Source organism: Castanea sativa, chromosome 3 (genome assembly GCF_040712315.1).
Source record: "Castanea sativa cultivar Marrone di Chiusa Pesio chromosome 3, ASM4071231v1".
Classification (NCBI taxonomy): Eukaryota; Viridiplantae; Streptophyta; class Magnoliopsida; order Fagales; family Fagaceae; genus Castanea; species Castanea sativa.
Window position 1 is genome coordinate 51,749,139 of NC_134015.1, and position 24,535 is coordinate 51,773,673.

The 24,535-nt window shown below is 35.2% G+C and overlaps 2 protein-coding genes across 2 annotated transcripts; one reads left to right on the plus strand and one right to left on the minus strand.

Moving 5' to 3' along the window:
• Positions 1-8,936: 8,936 nt before the first annotated feature.
• Positions 8,937-10,277, minus strand: LOC142629134 (uncharacterized). Its single transcript, XM_075803116.1, has 2 exons — positions 9,238-10,277; positions 8,937-9,062 (listed from the first exon to the last, which is right to left on the minus strand). The coding sequence occupies exons 1-2, from the start codon at positions 10,275-10,277 to the stop codon at positions 9,056-9,058; spliced, it is 1,047 nt and encodes a 348-aa protein (XP_075659231.1). The 3' UTR covers positions 8,937-9,055.
• A 5,235-nt stretch (positions 10,278-15,512) lies between these two features.
• On the plus strand, positions 15,513-16,358 carry LOC142629135 (uncharacterized). Its single transcript, XM_075803118.1, has 2 exons — positions 15,513-15,674; positions 15,837-16,358. The coding sequence occupies exons 1-2, from the start codon at positions 15,513-15,515 to the stop codon at positions 16,356-16,358; spliced, it is 684 nt and encodes a 227-aa protein (XP_075659233.1).
• Positions 16,359-24,535: the final 8,177 nt, after the last annotated feature.

Genomic DNA, 24,535 nt, shown 5'->3' on the forward strand with positions numbered 1-24,535 from the left:
CAATCCAATTGTTCTTTGATCATAAACTTATTTTTTTATGCATGATTTTAGACTACAAAATTTTGAAATTTAAATATTTGATTGATGATATAGCTATTGTTCTTTGATATTCGAGAAATTTTACAAATATGAAGGATATAAGAAAATAAAATGCAGTCCAATTGTGCATCTAATAAAAAGATATTGAATAGAGTTGTAACCTTATATTACAGCCAAGTTGGTAGCCAAACTTTGTCTCATATTTTATGTCTTGTAAAAAATTAAACTTTCATTAGTTATTTAATCACTTCTTTTTAAAAAATTATCACAAATCATATAGTACATCTAAATTCTATTACAAATTTCCACATTCATCAAATTCAATTCTTCGAATACGAGAATAAATCAAACTAAAAAAATAAAACAAACTTACATATATGGTGGGTTAGGTTGGGTTAGATGAGTTGTATAAGGACACAATTTGGTTCCTAAGCCCAAAAGGTAATAGGATCTAGGCCTAAAGAGCCCAATACAACGAATTTGTAGAGAGTGTGTTAAAAAACTAGGCTCTAATGAGTTAGATATCAATTATAGTGGATCCAGATGACAAGAAAGCAAAGATAAACTAGTTTTACCCAAAGAAAATCGTCATCGGCCCAATCCAAGGAGATTAGTTCTTGTATATGTTTCTTTTGGATTTGATTACAAGTCTGGTTCCCGTTATTATAGTGTCTTTCCCTCCATTCCTTGATCCCTCTCCCATAGGGTTTTCTTTCTCTTTTATACTATCTTTCTTCTCTCATCTCCACCCTCCACGTGTAGACCAGGTTGCTAGTGTTGATCCTTGTCCCATCAACACCTTCTTGAAGTCTTTGGGAGTAGCTGTAAAGTTGAAAATTATCGTTCAGGTATCACTTCCATATTAATACGGCCAAAGAGCTAGCTACAGAGCATTCAATGCGGTGGTAGCAACTTTCTCTTAAATATTTCATAGCTTCCCTTTGTCCTGTGCTTTCATGATGTGTATCTTTATCAATAGAATCTCCCGAAACGTTGCTCTAGATGGCAAACCACACCTTCTGATCTTTGCTTTGCTTAGCGAGGAGGCATTCCTCCTTTGACCACCTTCCTAAAACTTTTCAGTCGTAGTTTGCTCGTGGAATTATGACTCTTACGTCTTCCCTATCGTTTATTTGTCCTCGAACCACTAAACGTCTTCAGACAATGCCCATGGCCCAATATATACTCTTGGGTCCTTTATCCCTACAATAGCCCCTCAAATTTTCCTTTTTTTGCTCCTCGAAAAAGAAAGGGATTTTGATACTTTGATCCCAATTTTGCTCTTCCCTCACATCATTCCTATCTATGTAGATGTCTTTTCAACCACCTAGAAGCACACTCCTGACGCTTCGACATCCGAAACGCATCTGCAATTAATTCCTTTGGCTCCATGTTCCCCACATCCTACAATACGATGGGGATCAAACGGCTGGAGATTTTACAGGAATGCAAGCGGGAGTTTTCCCACTCACTATTCTCTTTCATATATATATTGCTCAAGAGATTTATCCATCTCACTTTTCGCATTCAAAATTCAAGAGCTAGTCCAAAGAGCGTTTCTTCATTCTCATAAGTAGTTCCTAGCCACTTCTTCCTTCTTTCTTCACTTCGGTCCTTCCCATCTTTCTTTTTATTAAGAGTCTGTTCTCTCCTCGGCCCACTTAATTTTATTTCATCTACCTATTCCCTTCCTTTCCCCTCTCAAATGGGTAGGTTCACCTACTTAGTAGACTCCACCGATAGTATAGAGAGCTTTAAATCTCAATATCGAATCCCACCAGGAGTGTCCATTAAGTACTGCAAATAAGGAGGATGGCAAACCGAGAGGCAGGAGGGATAAGTAGTGATCCCCATGATTGCCTTCATAGAGAGAGGGGTGAGAATCCCTATGGGTAGAGTTACTAGGGATTATCTTATAACTCATAGGCTTTCCCTTACTCAGTGCGCCCCCAATATGTTTAGGATTTTAGGTAGCGTAGACACCCTTAATGAGAACATAGGCTTAAACGTTACCCATCACGATGTCAATTGGGTTTACAACCTTCACCACTTAAAAGGGCAGGGATATTACCTAAAAACTAGGATTCCTGAGGTTAGGCTCATCTCATGCCTCTCTGAATCCAACAAAGGCATGAACAAAGACTTTCTAATCATTTCAGGGGAGTGGCACGACGGCCTCCACTACCCAACAAGAGAGGGGATACTAGGTGAGATTTTTAGGTCTAGGTTTATTACTTTGAAGTCACCCTTTTTTCCCTCTGACATATTTTGTACCCATTTTTCTTCGTTTGTGTTTGTAATTGAATTTTTCTTTGATCTGTGCCTTTTTTTTTACAATGTTTCTTTTGTTTTCCTAATGGTTTTGCAGATAAGCACGCTACCGTTCCGAATTTTAATCTTGTCAACTAGCCAGACCAAGACAAAGTATTTAAAGCTGAGGTTTTCGTTCACAGTGACGGTTAGTTAAGAGCGGCTCACCTCGTCCTCGGTTACAACCCCCTTTCGTCTAGTTTCTAGGCGCCAAAGTGTATGATCAAGGTGAAAGACCTGCGCTTGCACCTAATAAACGTTGCCACCCCAGGTTTCCTCAATCCAGGCCCTACTCTTGAAAGGGTACTTAAAGTGACCTTGCTGCTCCAGTATACAGTCGAGGAACCCACCCTTTCCCAACTTGCTATCAAAGAAGAGGAAAAGGAAGAGATAGTTGAAGTCTCGAATTTTGGAGATGACTTCAAAGTTTTCAACCAGCCCCAATCTCCAGAGCCTCAAGTCGACGACTCTAGCCACCTTCCTCTAGCCCAAGTAAGCAGAATCCAAGAAGATACAAGCGTTCCCAAAGCAATGGGGATACAGCGCAAGCCCAGGGTTAGTCTTCTAAAGATCATGGAGTCTCAAACAGGGGGCAAGGCACCCGAGGTGGCCGGTCAAGCTAAACACCCCTCTCTTCCCACTCCTCATGACCCTCAACCCGAACCTACAGACAAGAAGAAAAAACCGGAGCAGAAGGGGAAGGATGTGATGGAGAAGGGTCGAGGTGTCCCTCCCAAAGAGAATGAGCCTCAAAGAGGGGCCAAGGTAGCCAAGATTACCTAAACGAGGTCCTCCAGCGATGGGGCACCTAGGGACAAGGGACATGACCTTCACACCAAGGTTCCAAACTGGAGTTCCCCCCTGGTGTTAGACAGATTCCCTCTCCCTACGAACTCCTCAATAAAGGACTTCCAGTAGGGGAAGGCCGGGTATGTAGCAGACGCCGTAGAGCAGGCCTTATTACTACCCGACGACAGGGTCGATCTGAGGACCATGAAGAGACACGAGGTGTTTCTGGGTCCGAAGAAAGACTTCGCCATGGTAAGTCTTTTAAGCTGAGCCCCCTCTCTCTTTGCTATTTTATTATTATTTGTATACTTATATTATTTTTATTGTTTACTTTTGCCTTTGCTCATGGCTACATTTCCTTTGCAGGCTGTTCAAGCTACTTTTAGGGCTGAGGAGTTGGTGAATATCACTCACCAACAAATGAAGGACGAGGAGGGCAGGCACATTGCTACTATTGAGGCCTTTAACGTGGCCGAGAAGAGGGTCAAAGAGCTAAACACCAAGCTCATCGAGGCCGAGAGGGAGAAAAAGAGCATTGAGGCTACTTTGGAAGGGGCAAAAAGGCAGTTAGGTAAGTTGGGTGAGTTTACCCAATGCCTTATGATTAGGGTTGTTTTAGGGGTAAGTTTACCCAATGCATAAGGTTAACACCCGTATCTTCTTTGTTTACTTTATACATCAAGAAAGTTGAAATTGTGCTAAAATGGTATGTTTTATCTCCTCAAAATGGGCATTTATTACAAGAGTATTAAAATAATTTCCATTTGATTTACGCTAGGTAATCAAAATAATTTTGGTATTTATCAGTGTTTCTACAGTCATTAAAAAGAATCATTTTCAATATAATTCATTATTTACCAAAACATCTACACAACGATTATAGACATGCTCACATGCCATAACTCAAACTTGTCTCCTTTTGTAAATACAATAGCATTTGCATTTACTCTGAAATTGAATTCCAAATACATGAGGCCCAGGGGCCTAGCTCTACAAATAGCCAACCCATCACTAGCCCAAAGTGTTGAACTCAAAATGGAATAACCTATTTTCTTGTAGAAACCTTTCATCTGATTGTGTAAAGTTGTAATTTACAACTATATTTAATATTGACTTTATTCCATGATAAAAAGTGTTGTAATTGCATTAATTTTGTTCCTTGTATTTTGTGGGATTTTATTGTATTAGGTTTAGTATTAAGTTGGTGAAGAATCGAGCATGTATTGGATGAACAAATGGATTTCGCAAGTGTCTCGTGAAAAGCATATGCTGGAAGCTGAAGAGTCATGCTAGGCTATTGATTTCGTGAGCGTCTCGTGGATAAGGCCTTCCCGCGAAATACTCGCGAAACGTTCTACTTGGAGGATTTTAAGTGTGACTTTCCTACCCTTCAACCATACTATATATATACCCTCATTACCTACAAAAGTATCAGAGACCATTTAGAGAGAAAAACTCTAGATAGGTTTTCTACAACACAACACACCCATCTTTTAGAGGGAGAGCTACTCATCTTTTGTGAGAAATCATTTTAGCCTCTTCACCTTCCCTCTCCCATTGTCATACCTTGAGAGGAGATTTGTACCCAAATACAACTCATACCTATTCAGAGTGTAGAGAGTGTTTTGGAACTTGAGATGCATTAGGGATTTTCCAAAAGAAGCCGGTGAGGCTTGGCGGATGCAATTGAGCATATTATGAAATCCAAAAAGCTAGAAAAGACATGACTCCAAGAAGTCCGTTGGTAGCAGGAACTTAGAGGGCTCAAGTACATTGCGTAGACTAGGCTTGGAGGGTCTTTTGTTATTCGTGTACTCCAACACATCTTGATGGTATCTTGTATTTGCATCTCTCTTTTCTTACTCTTGTGCTTTACTTTTATTGTTTGTTGTTCCTGTTTATACACTAGAGTAGTTATCGGTTCATTGCGCACATTTACTCTTGCTCCGCACTTTGATTAAGTAAGAGTAAAAGCAACCTAGCCGTAATTTAATTTTTGAGTTCTAAATAAGCTCATGTGTTTTACCACAAATCCAAGCTTTCAAATTGCAACCTAAATCATGAATAGTGAATAAGTAGAGTCTCACTGACAACTTTAACCATATAAATGGTGATAAATTTTAAAAATTGAGTAAATTTTGCTTACATATCTTGAAGTTTGGACTAATTCCAATTACATTCGACACATTTTAAAATCAACCAAATTAATCCCTAAATACAACTTGGTCCCTAAACATCTTTAACCCTCCATTAGTTTCTCTCTCCTCTTTTTGTGACTCTCTCCTCTTGTGTTCCTCTTCTCTTCTCTCTCTCTCTCTCTCTCTCCTCAAGTCAATTACAACCACCACCACAACCAACTAACAACCCAATTTTACCCACCCAAATCCTCCAACAAAAACCCATAGCAAACCAACACTAACCCCACTGCAAATGCACACCATATTGGAACCCACCATTACCATTGAAAACCATCATCACCAACAAAACTCAGCCAAAACCACAACAACAAAACCCAAATCCAAAAAACCATAGCAAACCCACCACCACATCGGAACCCACAACCACCCCCACTGAAAATCCACCCTAGATCGGAACCCATCCCCACCACTGAAAACCACCCCACCAACCACAAAACACAACCAACCCCATAATAATGAAACTCAAACCCAAAAAATCTAAAAAAACTCATGGCAAACCCACCACCACCACCACCACCACCACATCAAAACCCATAACCACCCCACTGCAAATTCACCCCAGATTGAAACCCATCACCACTAGCCACAAAACCCAAATAAATAAATAAATAAAAATTAAAAAACTCAAAAACCCATAACAAGCCACACCACTTCCGTTGCCTGAGAGAAGAAAGAGACATGAAAGGGTGAGTCAGAGAGAGAGAGAGAGAGAGAAACATTTAATAAAGAAAAAGAAAAATGAGTAATAGAGGGTTAACGGGGTTGGAGATTAAATTGTCTTTAAAGACCAAATTGGTCAATTTTGAAATGTCTAGCACCTGGTTAATATTGGCCCAAACCTCAGGGTATGTTAATGAAATTTACCTTAAATATTCAGTAAGAACATCAAGATGCAAAAAAAAAATTCAACTTGAACTCAATTTTGCAAATATGAACCAAAGTATGTATTTCCAGATGAAAAACTAAGCAAATTCACATAGTATCCACTGAATAATCTTGAATAAGAGGAACATTCCTAATTCCTAAACTGGGAAAAAAAGGGAAGGAGGCTTTCAATATATAGAAAAATTTTGTGGTGGCATTATGAAAATGGGATACAAAAAGGGGGCTTGTGAATTTATGGAGCTTAATTTGAACCATCCTGATACGCTAAACTGTGTAGATCTCTAAGTGGAGAATATTACATTTAGCTACGATATGGTTTTGTAGCTCATATGCTTAAAGGTGAGGAAGAATATAAGCTAAGCCAAACACACGAATAAGCTGTGGTGATCTTGTTGTGGAAATTGACACATAATGCCCTTCCTACTCATAGAATTTGTTTATAAAAAAAACAACGAGGCAAAAACTAAAAACCCATGTATTGTGCAATGAGGATGATGAAGACATCAATAATTTAATGTTTCACTGTAATTTGGCAAGGGCAGTTTGGCTTGCATCCAACCTTACTTTAAGGACAAGTCTTCTATGGTTAGATGTCATAAACTAATGGTTGGAAACCTTGTTACATGCAGTAGAGCAACCTTATGGACCAATTGACGACAATGCAATTATCATTATTGCAACAACTCTTTCGTCCATATGGAAGCATGGAAACCAAATTTCATTTTAAGGAACACCTATATCTGCTAAAATAGTGGTAAACTCTTTTAAAAATTTTAATTTGCAGGTATGCTAGTAAAGAGCTTATGGGAGACAAAAGAAGCAATGCAAATCCAAACTTGATTGGCCAGTTTGGATTGAGAGGGAAGGAGAGGGAGTAAAATAGAGTTCGCTAATCTCCGGCTAACTCTACTCTACTCTACTCCCTCAATCCAAACTGACCCTATGGGTCTGAAATAGAAAGTCAAGGTTGTAGCTGGATGATTTTAACAAGGCAAATGGAAGAAAACTATGGTAATAGCTTTTGTAGCAAAGTCAACATTGGGGGTAAGAGTATTTGCTAGGTGTCATTACATAAGTTTACAAGGAAAACAAGCTGTTAGATGGCATGCAATCAGAAAAGTCGTAATGAAAGCAAGACAATTGAGCTTCAGGTCTGCTGACATATTAGAGCATCTCCAATGGTATAGCTAAAGGCAAAATATTGTCTATAATAGAGAATGAGACTATAAAAATGGTCTCCAATGGATTCTCTATACCTGGATTTTTTTTTTTTTTTTTTTTTTTTTTGCTGATGAACAGTAGCTCATCAAATTTGATGGGCTACTGTACATTAGCAATCCCATTTCTGGGATTAAAAAATTACACCGGTCCTTTATTATATCAATTCTTTCTCTCTCCCCCACATTTTTTTTTCTCTCATTCTTTCTGTTGCTTCTTTTTTTCTCTCATTCTCTCCCAAAACAATTCTTGCTCTCATAAAATTGATATAATTTAAACAACAACTCTAAAATTAAAACAACAACAATAGTAGATCAACAATAGAAAAGAAAAAAAAATTAGAACAACAATAAAAGATCAAGAAAAAAAAGAAGCCGATCTGAATCATTCTCTTTGTTTCTCACATAATCCAAACACAAAACAAAATCCAATTCTTAAAATAAAATTGAATCAGAACAAACAAATATGAAAGGAAAAAAAAAAGAAAAAAAAAAGAACAAGCCTATCTGACCCAACCTGGTGGTGGGGAGGAGGATGAGCGACGGTGGGACGGCGGACGTGGTAGTGTTGCATGGTGAACGTCAATCTCCACCGGCTTTGTCCTTTCAGCGACCTAGATCTCCACCGGCGGTGGGGCGGCGGACGAGCAGCACTCTCTCTCTCTCTCTCTCTCTCTCTCTCTCTCTCTCTGATGTGCTAAAATGTTCTTGAGGTGAAAAAGAAAATAAAAGAAGTGGGGATAGAGATAGGAATTGTGTGGAGGAGAAAAACAAGAAAAGAAAAAAGAAATGAAACGTGTATAGATGAAAATGAAATGAAAGAAAGAAAAATAATATAAAAAATAAAAATCCTAAATGAAAAATACTACCACAATATTTTCACAATAAATTTTAAATAATAGATTGTTATTAGTTAATATTGGCAAGTAAAAAAATAATTTCAGTGGTGAGTTCAAATTAGAACTAGTAATAACTTTCCACATAAATTTTTTTGTGAAAATATTGCTGAAAATGTTGTGAACATAACACTTCTCATTGAAAAATATAGTTGTTAAAAAAAGAATAAATGATGATTAAAAAAAGAATAAACAATAAATGAATAAATAATATTTAAATGAGATAGATAATGGGATAGATAATCTGTTGGAAAGTATATTTGAAAAAATGGGTAATTAATAGCTAAATATCATTGTTCATTCTCCAAACAATACAAAAATTTGAAGAATCTACTGAAGATGCTCTTAGTTGGAGACAAAGAAATAAAGTTAATGCACAACAGAGTGAAGAAAATGGAAGGTTGAGACTCTGCTCTATGACATCAGATGCTTCCGTCTCAAGAGACTAAAGCTATTTTTCATGCTGTCCATCCAAGAATTTTCAAAGAAACAAGGCAACTAGCAACACAAAGCTTCAAAGACAACGGATAGCTTTTGGTTTAGTAATTCTTTTGGAACTTGATTATCATGTTATTTTATGATCTTTAAAAAAAATAAAAAATAAAAAATCATGAGATATGCTATCTAATTGACTCCCTCAAAACTTTTCAAGTTCTTAAAGTTAAACTAAATGTTAATTTTGAAACTGTCTGCATGCCTCCAATGCAATTTCTTGATAATCTTAAAAACTGCACAAGTTTAGACAAGATAATAATGCATTAGACATAATCCATAGAACCTAGTTAAAATAAAATTACTGCGAACATAAACAACACTGTCTAGATAATAAAATTACCTACACTGCTAACACAAACAACACTGTCTAGCTAAACAGAGAATTAAAAATAAATCAATCAATCATACACTAAAAGTTCTGGGTCATCTACACTGCAAATCTCCGATTCCATCATAGCCCTCAAATTCAGGGTTCCATCTCCCTCCAATGAAACACTGAAACTTTTCTTTGAGAGACTACTTATGTGTGTTAGACCAGCCTCAAGTGAGACTACAGCTGGAACTGGCGGAGACGGTCCATGGTTACTAACGTCCCAATGCAAAGTTTCTGGCATCACATACCCATTCCTTTCAAACTTCTCCCTCATTGCTTCATCCTTGGCAGTGGCTTTTGGCATTTCAGGGCCCTGCACATTTTGAAGGTACTGCAAATAGCTTTCACGGTCATGTTTAAAGAATGCCTGCCTGTAATTTCTCAACGCAATAGACGAGATTCGATCATATCGAAGCAAGTTCCATTGATTGGCACTCATATAAGTTTCTGGTAACTCCAGGGCTTTGCAAAGTGGGACAAGAACTTCTTTCTGTAATCGATTTCGGACTCTGTAAACGTAGTGATCCTCATCAATCCCTTTGTATTCAGGACAAGAATCATATGGGAAAAGCCTCCGAGCAACACTCTCACAAAATAAAGTTGAACGATCATAAGAAGAGTAAAGAGAAGGGCACCATTTTGAAGCCAAACTGATTTTTTCTATCCGCCCAGAATCCAAGTGCTCAAGGTCGGCCTTAAGTAGCTCAACAAAGAGATCAGAAATCCGATCATATAAGAAACGGTACTTTGGATCATACTTGTACCTCTCAATGGCGTTTTTTGCCATCCTATTTATTTTGTCATTTCTCTCGGTAGCCTTCTCTTGTTCAGCATTCGCCTTATCTTTCACAGCCCTTCTTCCATATATTCGCTCTGTCCTTATAAGTTCTTCCCTGCTGTAGAGTGTGTCATTACGATAAAATTCCATGGTGCTGCCATTGACAATCCGAAAGAAGATTTCCAGCAAGTCTTTCAAACACGCAAATTTGGCAAATGTCTTCAAATTGCATGCTAGCGTTTTAGGGTGGTAATGGTGGAGCCAAATAGCTAAAATAGAACTCCTCTCTTCTTTCATTTCTCAAATAATTAGTGTTCCTCAAAAGGCACATGAGTTTGAGGGTGGTAAGCGGACAGTGGTACCAAGACATCTCCAAAGAGTGCATAAAACCAGCTAATGTTTTCATTTTCCTAAACTTTTCATAAAATTCAAAACATGGATCGGCTTCTTCAACTTCCAGTGAAAGCCCGTATTCATCAAAGAAAAAGTCTTGGGCATCAACTAGACTTGGAATCGCAGTAACTGTTGCATGAGGGATTTCTGGAGGCCCAAGCGGTAGAAATGGAAAAGGGTTTAAATCTGCTGATGAGCTCCTAGGACAATTAGAAAACAACACCTCAAAGACAATGCACCAGAAGAAATTTTTCTTAAACCAGTCCACCTGGCTGTGATAGCTGCAGTCCTTTTGATAGAGATGCCAAAGAGTGAAAATCCAAGGTGACTCATACTTGACACTACTACCTGATGAGAATTATAGTTTAAGATCAAAGGACACAAAATCAGATAAATTCATGATAAAACTATTGACAACAGGACAGCATGTTAAGAACGAAGAGATGTAAGCTACCAATTGGAATCCACTGACTGCTGATTTTGTTAAGCGAGAAGAGGTAAAAAAGTACCCCCAAAAAAAAAACCGTGCAAAATAAGAAGCAAAATGGGAGTAACAATTACCAGGCAATCAATCCTTTGTGAATTCGAGGCTCAATATTGAAGATGAACAATTTTCCTCTGCTAAACGGCGAAGTGAAACCGAGACGCTAGTGCTCGCTCTGGGCGGGTTTTCGCTCTAGGTGTGGTGGCGGCATGGTTTAAATGATGGGGGAGAGAGAAACGTAAAGAAGAAATATATGCAAAATAACGCTCTGTTTGTTTCAACAATGATGTTTTCTAGAAAATGAGTTATTTTCTTAAAAGCATTTTCTATGAAACTATCTCATTTTCCAATGTTTGGTAGCAACTTTAAATGAGTTGAAAAACAACCTCCTAACTTCCCTTATTTAGCTTGCTGTGAGATAGAGTTGTTTTCCAAAAAAATTTAATGGAAAACAATCTCTAAAAATAAGACATACTTTTTATATTGACCAAAGATAGTTTTCCTTTGACTTATCTTTTTTTATGCTACCAAACACTAGAAAACAAAAAAAACTATCTTTACACCAAGTTTTCCATTGAAACAAACGGAGCGTAAGAAAGAAAACTTTTTTAAAAGTAAAATAACGTTCTGTTTGTTTCGCTGGAAAACTATCTATATAGATAGTTTTCCATATTTTTCAGTGTTTGGTAGCACAAAAAAAATTTAGTCAACGGAAAACTATCTTTAGTCAATGGAAAACCCTAATAAAAATAAGGCTTATTTTCTATGGAATGTTTTCCAATTTTTTTTTTCGGAAAACGATCTCTCTCTCAGCCATCACATCTCTCCTATAAATATTATCTTTTTCTTTACTCTCTCTAGCCGCGGGAAACAACTATTTCTAGCGCCTACTCTGTATCACAGTCTCAAGGTAAGCTTTCAATTTTCTCCTTCTCTTTGCTTTTTCTCTCCTTTCTTATTCTCACTGTCTCTCCCACTCTAGTCTCTCCTCTTTTCACAGGTCTCTCTCTATCTATCTCTCACGGTCAGCAACTCTTCCTTGCACTGGTAATATTTCGTTCTTCTGTACAAAAACCCCAATTTTATAGTTTGCTTCGGCATTTATTGTGGGGTGTGGGTAGTTTGAGTTGAAAACTTATGGGCAAACTTTTGCTTTGATCTAGTAGATACGCTTATGGGCAAAGAACTGTCATACTATTTTTATATTATTAAATGATAAAAACAGAAGAAGATTGAGCATTCTTTCTGATGTGACATTGGTCATATGGGTCTTAATAATTGGAGGTCAAAGTCCATGTTTGGTTCTTGTTAGTGGTGAGAAACTGGCCAGTTGGAAGCATCAGAGTGAATCTTGGTTCCTTTTTTTATCACTTTGATACTACTTTCCTGGGATGTGACAGTTCTTTCTGGTCCTATGTTTCTGAGTTCTTTGTGGGTCATGCAGAAGTACAAGCAAATCACTTTCAAATTGAGCAATTGATTTGCAATAACGGCTTTCTCGTGGGTCAGTTTCTCACCACTAACAAGAACCAAACATGGACTTTGACCTCCAATTATTAAGACCCATATGGCCAATGTCACATACCAGAAAGAATGCTCAATCTTCTTCTGTTTTTATCATTTAATAATATAAAAATAGTATGACAGTTCTTTCGGGTCCTATGTTTTCGAGTTCTTTGTGGGTCATGCAAAAGTACAAGCAAATCACTTTCAAATTGAGCAATTGATTTGCAATAACGGCTTTATCACTTTGATTATTTGATCTAACTAGTTTAACTTCCTTTACATACTCTGCTGCCTCCTTGACTAATGAAGTCACTCTACAGAGAAGGATTTTTTTACAAGATTTTATCAATGAGTTGTTTAGATGATTCTTTGGATGAGGGAACCACCTCTAAATTAACTTTACCTTTTAACCAACTAAAATTTTCTGCTTGGTCTGCAGCATTTTGAGCTTGCTTTTTATTTTTTATTGATGTGAATTATGCAGATTGTGAAGTGCTTTATTAGTAATATTAGAATCCTCTCTCAATGTCTGGGGAATTAAAATTATTAAAGAGTTGTTTTTTGTTGTTGTTGTCCTTGTATTGAGAAAGTTCCTCATTTGCCAATTGGAAATTGAGCATCTCAAGTAGAACATTTATAATTGTATTATCTGTGAACTAAGTTTTACTACACACTTTATAATATTATTTTTAGCTCTGATTTTTTTTAATTAATATTATTTTTAGCTCTGATTTTTTTTTTTTACTCTACTGACATAATACACAGGAAAAGACTTGATTGTCATCTTAGAAAGTAGCTAGAGCTTATATGGCATTGCCACCAGAGCCTTATAACATTGGCTTTGTGATTTTATTTGAACTTGACTTCAATTAACAAAGGTATGCATGATGAACCTATTCTGACCCTGAAAATACTGTTGGAAGTTAGAACAAATTAAGATTTCTAGTCTGCCTCTCGCAGAAATAGAACTTGTCACCTCATGCCTCTTGTGAACTGACTTGGGCATGTCAAACTAAGGTAATACTTGTTTAGTATCTCAGGTAGAACATCATTAGCAGAATTAGTTTGCTAGATAAAGCAGAACTAGTTTGCTAGAACATCTTTATTCTCTACTCCTCTACCATTCGTACTCTTGTTCTCACCCAAGTGAAAAAAATTTTAAAAAAACAAGTAAGGGCAAATGTCCCTCCTTCACCATTTATTACCTTGTCAATTTTTAGCCTCTAATAACAAACTCAAAAGTTATTGTTTCTAGTACGTATGGAGTGATGATGTTGTTACCTTATAGTTTAGTCTTATTAAACTTAAAGTGGTCATTTTTTATGAATTGTTTTCTTTAAGTATCTGTGTATATGAATGCTTTCTTTAAGTACACATTTAATTTATACTCATCATTTTTTTTTTGTGGAAATATAGATGGATAACCCATCACTTCCTGCTGCCATAATGGGGGCAGCTACATCTGTTATTGCTGTGGGTGTTGTTATTTTGAAAGGACTAAGATCTAGGAGAGTTATGCCTAGAGAACCTCATGTCAATCGAGAGTATGAAAGAGAGACGTATATGAATGATATTCTTTGTAGAGGTGATGCGCGTTGTCTCCATAATATAAGGATGAGACCCATTGTAGACCCATTGCTTTTTATGCGCTATGTAAAATTTTGAGCGAGAGTAATCTACTTCAAGAGACCATTCATATGTCCATTAAAGAACAAGTATTAATTTTTTTACACATTATTGGGCATGATGTGAGGTTTCAAGTTGTTGGTGGGAGGTTTTATAGATCAGTTGAGACAGTGCACCGATACTTTAGACATGTCCTTAGAGCAGTTTTGCAATTATACAAACACATGATTAGAGAGCCTGACAAAGATACACCCTTGGAGATAAGAAATAGCAGCAGGTTTAGTTCCTATTTCAAGGTAAATTACAAAGGCTTCATTTTCCTTATTTTTTTTATATACATATAAAGATATTAGATAAATGTAACTTATATTTATCGTAATTAGGATTGTGTGGGAGCTATTGATCGAACTCATGTTCGTGCATCTGTTCCAATTCAAATGCAAGGAAGGTTTCGCGGCCGAAAGGATGGAACAACACAAAATGTCCTTGCTGCTGCTACCTTTGACTTAAAATTCACTTATGTATTAGCTGGTTGGGAAGAAAGTGCACATGATTCACATGTCTTAAATGACGCACTCTCTAGGCCAAGGGGATTAAAAATTCTTGAAGGTATTATAGGAATAGAAAGTGATTTTAATATGGATAATAGCTTTTGGAGTGATTTCTTTTCCTTTTGACTATGGACGTGTAGGTAAATATTATCTTGGTGATGCTGGTTATGGAGTTCGGAAAGGAATTATATCCCCTTATCGTGGTGTTCGTTACCATTTGAAAGAGTTTAGTGATAACCCGCCAAGTAATGACAAAGAATTATTCAATCTTCGCCATTCTTCTTTACGCACTAGCATTGAGTGTTGTTTTGGGGTTTTGAAGAAACGTTTCCGTGTGTTAGATGCAAAACCTTTTTGGTCATTCCCAACACAAGTGGATGTAGTCTTAGCTTGTTGCATAATTCACAATCATATAATAGGAGTTGACCCTTTAGACTCAATTATGAGCAACGGGCTTCGTGGTAGTCCACTTGCAAATGATAGTACAAGTAGAAGAGTCCAACAATCACAAAGGGAAGTCCAAGAAGAAAATAGAGAATGGGTTCAAAAACGGGATGATATTTGTCATAAAATGTGGGAGGATTATAATGCTATGGAGTGATTTCACACTCTTTATATTAGTTGGTTGTGTAATGGATTTTTTTGGTTTCATATTATCAAGACTTTTATGTTACAATTATTTTTGTTTCTCAGGATACCCCCAAGTCATATTTTGTATTAAATATTGTTTATATTCTTCTTTCCTTTTTGTCTCATTTTTCTTGTGAATATCATTGTAATAGAATTGCAATGGGAAATACAAAGGATACTTAAAAGGTCAAGGACACCAAGACCAACTTCAGGTGGTCACAACCAATGCAGAATTTATTACTTGAGATACTTGCAGATGAGGCTCTTCATGGCAATAAGTAATCCAACACATTTAAACATGCATCATATGCTAAAGTAGCTGAAGCAATTACTGAGAAATTTATGACTGAATGTACTCTAAAGCATGTGAAACATCGCTTTAAAACACTCAAAACCAATTGGAATACAATTGCATTACTTCGTAATAAGAAAAGCGGGTTTGGATGGAATGATGATTTAAAAATGATCACCTGTGATAGGACAGTGTATGATGAAGAAGTCGCGGTAAGAAACTTTTATTATTTTTATTTTATAGGTAGAAACTTTTTAGTTTATATCATTGTAAAGTTTAAATTTTTTTTCATTATTCTTATTGCTCTCATATTAGTTTTTGACTCTTTTCATTTCTTTTTCTTTTTCATTGTTTCTTTTCCTTTCTTTACATAGGCACATCCAAATCATGCACAATTTCTAAACAAGAAAATTGAGATGTTTGATGAGATGGCTTTGGTTGTGGGTAAGGATATGACTACAGGAGGTTTTTCCAAGGGAGTTGGTGATATAGGTGTAGAAGCATTGGATGACTCACCTCCGCTTGTTGATGCAGATGTTGATGACATATCCAAAAAGAAGCAAGTTGATCCCTCACATGTGGCTTCAAATGAAACAATGTCTCACAGGAAACGAAGTCATGCTACTATGATTGAAGATGCTATTTACCAAGATTTGTCTATACAACTTGGTAAGGTTGCCTCTGCAATAGAAAAGATTTCTGGAAATCAGCTAAATTTTGGTAGTCTTTATGAAGAAGTTATGAAGATGGATGGGTTTGAAGAAAATATGCTTGCGGCTGCATTTGACCATTTGAATGGGGATGAAAAACAAGCAAGGTCATTTATGTTGAAAAATGACAAGCTCCGTAGACAATGGCTGCAGAACTTCTTTGACAACTATTTAAGCCAATTTTGATTACGTAGGTGCATTTTTGTTAGAATTTATGCTTTTCTATTTGGACAATTTGACATTTTGGTATTTATCAAACTATTTGGCGTCTAGTTTGTAGGTTTCAAGATCATTTTAATGGGCATTGGTTTTCAACTTTTAGTTCTTTTGTTTCATGGGAATGTGGATCTAGAAGCAACTTTTAGTCCTTTTGTTGGCTAAAAATTATTTTAATGTGGAATGATTGGTTTGCCATTGTTACTAGTGGATATTGATTGCATAATTTTGGTGGTTAAGAGTGTAAGTGCCATGCTCAATCATGACATAAAGCTGAGAAAGTTATCTGCTACAAAGGGGTAGGATGGTAAGACTTAAGCACTTCTTGGCAATATGTGTATCTCTATTCACTTGGTATTGATGGTTAGAGTTCCAGAGCCACAAAAATTGCAGTGGTATAATTACAATGAGATAGTTTTCTAAAAAAATGAGATAGTTTTCCAAAAAATATTTGTGCATACCAAACACTAGAAAACATTCTCAAACTCATTTTCAAGATCGTTACCAAACACTAGAAAATGAGATAGTTTTCCAAAAAATATTTTATGGAAAATGACCAGTTTTCCAGAAAACATTAATGCTGAAACATTAAAAAATTAGATTGCAAAAAAAGAGTATGATTTTAATGGTTCTGATAGCTTAATTAGTAATTTATTGTAGTTAAATAATGTATTTGGATTTTTTTCCCCCTACTTTGGAATCTCTATACTTTAATTTTGTTTATACTGGTTTAGGAATTAAATTTTAGTTTGTTTTCAAAAAAAAAAGAAAGAAAAAAAAAGAAGATATTTAGAGTTCGCCTACACCCGAAATTCAATTGAGGAGTACAAGTATGATCCAAACTAGGAAGCATTGGCCATGGCAATCGGCAAGCATTGGTTGGAAGAAAGAGAGCAGAGCTTTAAATATGCAGGAGGGGCTCGAGCCTTGATGGATTTCTGTGTGACATAAGTGATGTCAAACACATTTGACTTCAATACAAAACACCCAAAAATCAATTGAGATTTTAACTTAGATTGAACATAAAATTCTAAAGGATATCATTTTCGATTCTCTAGTACTATTGAGATCTAACAGTAGTTGAATTGTGACGTTATAAATAATTTTTAAAAAATTAATAATTATAAAATAAATAAATACATAATAAGTTTATAAATAGTAATATTACAAATTTATAATCCATCTTCTTCTTCTTTAGCTTTCCTCTCCATCTTCTTCTCATTTCTCAAATGTCCAAACCCACTTCTAAAAACCCAAAAATCACGATCTTGGCTTCGGAGCACAACTTGGGTTTGTTGTTTCCAATGGTATTGTTGCTTAGTTTTGTTGTTTTCTATTTTTTGGGTTTGTTGTCTCCAGAATTGGGTTTGAGGTTTTGAGAGTTAGAGAGATCAATTAGATGTAAGTGTTTAGGTTCAAGTTTAGAGAAGAGGCAAAGGCTGAGGTTAAACCATGGAGATTTGGTCATAACGATCCGAAGGTTCTGAGATTAGAAGAAAGAAGTGTTGGCCATGGAGGTTAGGCCAAGATTTTGAAGAAATAAGTGTTAAAGGAACTCCAGTCTCGACTTAAAGACTTTATTTCTACGTAGATAAATTTTCACCTCAATTCTGCCAGCGTATAGAACTCGAGTATCTAAAACTCAAGTTGCTACAGTGAACTTGAGTCTAATGAACTTAAGATGTTAGTTTCTTAAATAGTTTAAAAACCATACTAACTAACAAAATTTTTAGTAAAATGGTTATTTTGCAAAAGAGTAAGACTTAGATATAGTACTTAGGTATTGTTCCTTAGGTTCCTCTCTTAAGATTCTGTCATGTGGCTTTTTTCTCATGTATGAAAATGTATTTTTTAAGTTAAGTAACCACATAGCAGAATCTTAAGAGGGTACCCTAAGAAACAGTACCTAAGATATTGTATTTAAGTTTTGACCTTTGAAAAAATATTTGTTTGGCTAGCCTAATATTAATCCTATGTCACACCTGCCAAACATTTGTGAACTCAACATTTTCAAACCGTAGGGAACAGTACCTTTTTGGGTCAGAGAAAGTGGCTTAGGGAACAGTACCTTCAAGAAGGCCCAACAAAAAAACAGCCTTTTAGGCCCAAGCATATATGATTTGCAGGCTTGTATTCTCAAGTCTCAACCAACAAAATCACAAGTGGAGCCGAAAAACATGGCCAAAAAGTGTATTGAAAATTTAAAACTTGAAAATTGCTTCTTATGCAATAAAAAATAATTAAAAGAGAAAAGAAAAGAAGCAGCATAGATCATTGAAATACTTTCTCCTTTTTTCAGAGAATTAACACTTATTCAGACCAAGTTTGACCACAGCCCGAACAATGGCAGATTTTGGAGAAATTTCACTACTTTCATCTGCTTTCTAATTGTGCCCAAAATTAGATATCAATAATAGTTTGTTGACAAAAGTTACCAACATTCACTATAAATGGTTAGTTTTACAAAAGAAGAAGCTGAACCAAATGGCAGTAACACTTCAACATGCAAGGATTACGATTTAACCATTCAACAATCCAATCTTTTACTTATATTTACTAGATTTGAAAACTTTTTTATTTTTATTTTTGGAATAAGCTAGATTTGAACTTAGGGCAATAGCTTACTATTAATTGACATGAAATTGATGTTTTTATGATTCAACTATCAATAAGATAGGAAGATAACATGTCCCGATAATGCACATGACTAACTTACTTAGTTGGGTTAAATAATAAATGGTCATGTGCAATGCACATGACAATAACTAGTATCATCTTCTTATTAATGACTAGAGCCAAACTTTGTCATTGATTTAATGCATTTTCTAAAAAATGCCCATAAATATAACTAATAGTGTAGTTACTAGTTAGGAGGAAATTGGTAGCAATCTTTTTCTCTAGGACGTGAAATAGGTGAGAATGATTATGATACTTTATAGGGCAAATTGCAACTTACCCAACTGTGATTTGGCCGAAATTTAAGTTGCCTACCTGTGGTTTAAAAATTGACATTTTACCTACCTAAGGTTCACTCCTTTAAGTTTTCGTAACCGTAACCGTAACCTACCTCTGTACTTTCACCATTAAAAACACACAAAAATTAACAAAAACATAAAATCTAAATCTAAAAGCATATTTCTTAAAATGATGAAACTTTAGCTTAAGAACATTCTCTAACTATCAATCTAAAATCAAACACACCACAAATTAAGATACTTAATATCTCCACACACACACACACACACACACACACACAATCAAATTAATATCCTTCAATGGATAATCAAAAAAGTTGGATTAGGTGGGTTATAGAAACCTAACGGAGTGAACCTCAGGCCGGGGTGGCCCAACAAATTTGGAGGTCTAAGACAATATATTTAAATGAAGTCTTTTGTTATCACTTAAATAATATTTAATTTGTGTTTAATATCATATTTTTTTATAACAAAAATCCAATCCTTTTATTTTGTAATATGCAATTTTTTTTTTTTGGAAAATATGTTATAACTATAACAAATTTTACTAAAAAAAACTTACAAACAATGTAGAAATGAATGTGATTAGTGACACTTCATGAAGATAATAAACAAGTATTTGAATTAATGATATTAGAGACATTATAAATTTTACAACGTGAGGCTTATAAGGATGTATCACAAATAACAAAAAGTAATTCAAAAATGCATTTAATAGGTTACTGACGTCAACATATCATATTAATTATCACATAAATTTGTAAAGTTTTCAAGTAAAATTAATAATATTTCTAGCATCTTCTTATCAGAATTATTTCTTGTTGTTGGTGACACATGTATTTATAAGACACATGTAATTTAAGTTGTATTATCTCTAGTATTACTCAGTTATTTGGGACTTCTTAAAAGTAGAGGAAAAATTTAAAACTATTTTTTCTTCTGTATCTCCAAAAAAATATTTGTAAAAAAGAATATATATATATATATATATATATATATATATATCAATTTTTGCCCCAAAATTTGGGAGCTCATTTATTAATCGTAAGATGTGGTATCCCCCCATCCCCTTAACACCCTACTTGCTTTCACTGCCTTGCCTTCCTCTAGGCGGTGGCCTAAATCGCCTAGGTCTAGAGCCAGCCCTAATCTTAGGTGGGTAAAATGTCAACTTTTAAAGTAAGCAATTTAGAGTTTAGCTAAATTACAAAAGCATAAGTTATAATTTGCTCCTATTTAAAATCACGTCTAATAGGACTACCAAAGATGTATTGTCCCTTCTCCTAAAGAAGCCCGAGGAGAAGAAGAAGCCTGATCAAAAGAAGCCCAATAAAAAGGCCCAACTTTTCATACCCTATATGCCTCACTCCTCACAACTACTGGGTATGTGAAAGAATGGGTGGTGTTGTCCATGTTGGCCAATGGCAGGAGCCCAATTGTCGACCATGCTCTCTATATATATAAAGAAATCTCACGAGTTATGGAATAATTAGATTGTAAATCAAAAGGAATTTCTCATTCAAATTAATTAAGAAAGAAATCTCTTAAGGAATTTTTTTAAATGAGCATAAAAGGAAAAATAAAGTTTTCATTTTTGTTATATTTTATAATCAACATAATCACTTAAGTACATAAGTATATTATTATACTCTAGGGTTGACAAATTATTTTTATACGGGTGTGCAGCGTTTTAGTCCCTTTATTTTATAATAATTATAATAATGATTAATAATGTATAACTCAATTAAAAAATCCTTTTTTTTTTTGTTTAGTGGAAATATTTTTTTAAAATGAGCATAAAAGGAAAAAATAAAGTTTTCATTTTTATTATATTTTGTACTTTTTTAGACCCCTTAAAACACAACCAGATTAACCTAGTTATTTAGCCAAGTGATTAACTTAGGTAAATTATGCAAATCTAGGTTAACACATATAAATCATATCGTGCAAAGCAACATAAATATAAAAAAACACAATGATATGATGACCCTGGAAAACCAAACCGGTAAAAAACTTGGAGAAGATTTAACCTAGCTATCCTCAAGGTAAAACTGAATCCACTATGAAAGAATTGAAGTTTACACAATAGCGACTTAGACCACTAACATCCTATTGCTACCTCGAGTAGGAAACTTACTACCACGACCACGTGACAACTTCGAGTCCACAAACTATTTCTTTCTTGAATTTTCCAACAAGCACAAGCACTCCCGCTTGTATATCTTTAAACACTTGAATCTGCAACTGAATTGATAACCTAGGAAAACCAAACCGGTAAAAAATCTGGGGAGGATTTAACCTAGCCATCCTCAAGGTAAAACTGAATTCACTATGAAAGAATTGAAGTTTACACAATAGCGATTTAGACCACTAACATCCTATTGCTACCTCGAGTAGGAAACTTACTACCACGACCACGTGACAGCTCTGAGTCCACGAACTACTTCTTTCTTGAATTCTCCAGCAAGCACAAGCACTCCTGCTTGTATATCTTTAAGCACTTGAATCTGCAACTGAATTGATCACCAAGCTCTTGACATGATCTAGATCTTAATAACTCTAAGTGTATGTGAAGAAAAACACATCTAGATCTCATAAGAGATTCACACACACAACATAAAGAGTATCAACAGCAACTCTAAAAACGTGGCTAGGGTTTTTCTTTTTATACTTAGGGCAAAACATAAAACCCTACACGAAAAATGAGTTTAGGCTAAGTTGGAAAATTCTGCAGAAAAACAATCTGCACGACTTTCGATCGGTCGAGTCTAATTCTCAATCGATCTAGCCATGCATAATTGCACAGTAAATCCTGCAGTAACTGGATTCTAACTTTACATAAAAGACACATACTTTGAGCACGTCTAAACAAGACTAAAACGTTTTGATCATGGTTTACCAATTTTACAAATTATAGTTCTAATACATTTAAACCTAAAGGTCTTATAACCCAACAAACTCCCCCTTTGGCAATCCGTGACAAAACACAAACATAACAATGTGCTCAAAATTTACATAAAAACAGCCCATTACAAAAACATCGCCCAGTATAACAAATTCAACCTAATTACTATCCATCAGTTGCAAGTGTAAACAACAGCACGATTAAATCAACCTGTATATTCCTGTAACACTTAACAAACACATAAACGCATGTGTAAACTACAAGTAATCATAAACACATTTGCCATCGAGCAACATAGACTTCAATACAAAACACCCAAAAATCAATTGAGATTTTAACTTAGATCGAACATAAAATTAGAAAGGATATCATTTTTGATTCTCTAGTACTATTGAGATCTAATAGTAGTTGAATCGTGATGTTAAAAATAATTTTTTTAAAATTAATAATTATAAAATAAATAAATACATAATAAGTTTATAAATAGTAATATTACAAATTTATAATCCATCTTCTTCTTCTTCAGCTTTCCTCTCCATCTTCTTCTCATTTCTCAAATGTCCAAACCCACTTCTAAAAACCCAAAAATCACGATCTTGGCACCAGAGCGCAACTTGGGTTTTTTTTTTTCCGGCGGTATTGTTGCTTAGTTTTGTTGTTTTCTATTTTTTGGGTTTGTTGTCTGCAGAATTGGGTTTGAGGTTTTGAGAGTTAGAGAGATCGATTAGATGTAAGTGTTTAGGTTCAGGTTTAGAGAAGAGGCAAAGGCTGAGATTAAACCATGGAGATTTGGTCATGGCAATCCGAAGGTTCTGAGATTACAAGAAAGAAGTGTTGGCCATGGAGCTTAGGCTAAGATTTTGAAGAAAGAAGTGTTAAAGGAACTCAAGTCTCGATTTAAAGACTCTATTTCTACGTAGATAAATTTTCACCTCAATTCTGCCAGCGTATAGAACTCAAGTCTCTAAAACTCAAGTTGCTACAGTGAACTTGAGTCTAATGAACTTGAGATGTTAGTTTCTTAAATAGTTTAAAAACCATACTAACGAACGAAATTTTTAGCAAAATGGTTATTTTGCAAAAGAGTAAGAATTAAATACAATATTTAGGTGTTGTTCCTTAGGTTCCTCTCTTAAGATTCTACCATGTGATTTTTTTCTCATGTATAAAAATGTATTTTTTAAGTTAAGTAGCCATATAGCAGAATCTTAAGAGGGGACCATAAGAAATAGCACCTAAGAAACTGTATAAAGTTTTGACCTTTGCAAAAATATTCGTTTGGCTAGCCTAATATTAATCCTGTGTCACACCTGCAAAACATTTGTGAACTCAGCATTTCCAAACCGCAGGGAACAGTACCTTTTTGGGTCAGAGAAAGTGGCTTAGGGAATAGTACCTTCAAGAAGGCCCAACAAAAAAAACAGCATTTAAGGCCCAAGCATATATGATTTGCAGGCTTGTATTCTCAAGTCTTAACCAACAAAATCACAAGTAGAGCGGAAAAACATTGCTTAAAAGTGTATTGAAAATTTAAAACTTGAAAATTGCTTCTTATGCAATAAAAAATAATTAAAAGAGAAAAGAAAAGAAGCAGCATAGATCATTGAAATACTTTCTTCTTTTTCTCTTTTTAGAGAATTAACACTTATCCAAACCAAGTTTGACCACATCCCGAACAATGGCAAATTTTGGAGAAATTTCACTACTCTCATCTTCTTTCTAATCATGCCCAAAATTGGATATCAATAACAGTTTGTTGACAAAAGTTACCAACATTCACTATAAATGGTTAGTTTTACAAAAGAAGAAGTTGAACCAAATGGCAATTACACTTCAACATGCAGGGATTACGATTTAATCATTCAACAATCCAATCTTTTACTTATATTTGCTAGATTTGAAATTTTTTTTTTTTTAGAATAAGCTAGATTTGAACTTAGGGCAATAGCTTACTATTAATTGACATGAAATTGATGTTTCTATGATTCAACTATCAATAAGATAGGAAGACGACATGTCCCGATAATGCTCATGACTGACTAACTTAGTTTATTATCCTATCTCTCAAATTTTTTTTTTTTTGAGTTTCAACCTATAGCGTCCGCTCCTGATGATAGCTCTTTACATCAGACCAAAACACCAATCGGTTTTTTGTGTAGGCAGAGATTGAACCCCAGATCTCTTATTCAATCATTAGAGATTTTATCAATTGAGACTTTCCCCTATATATATCTGCAATGCACATGACAATAACAAGTATCACTTCT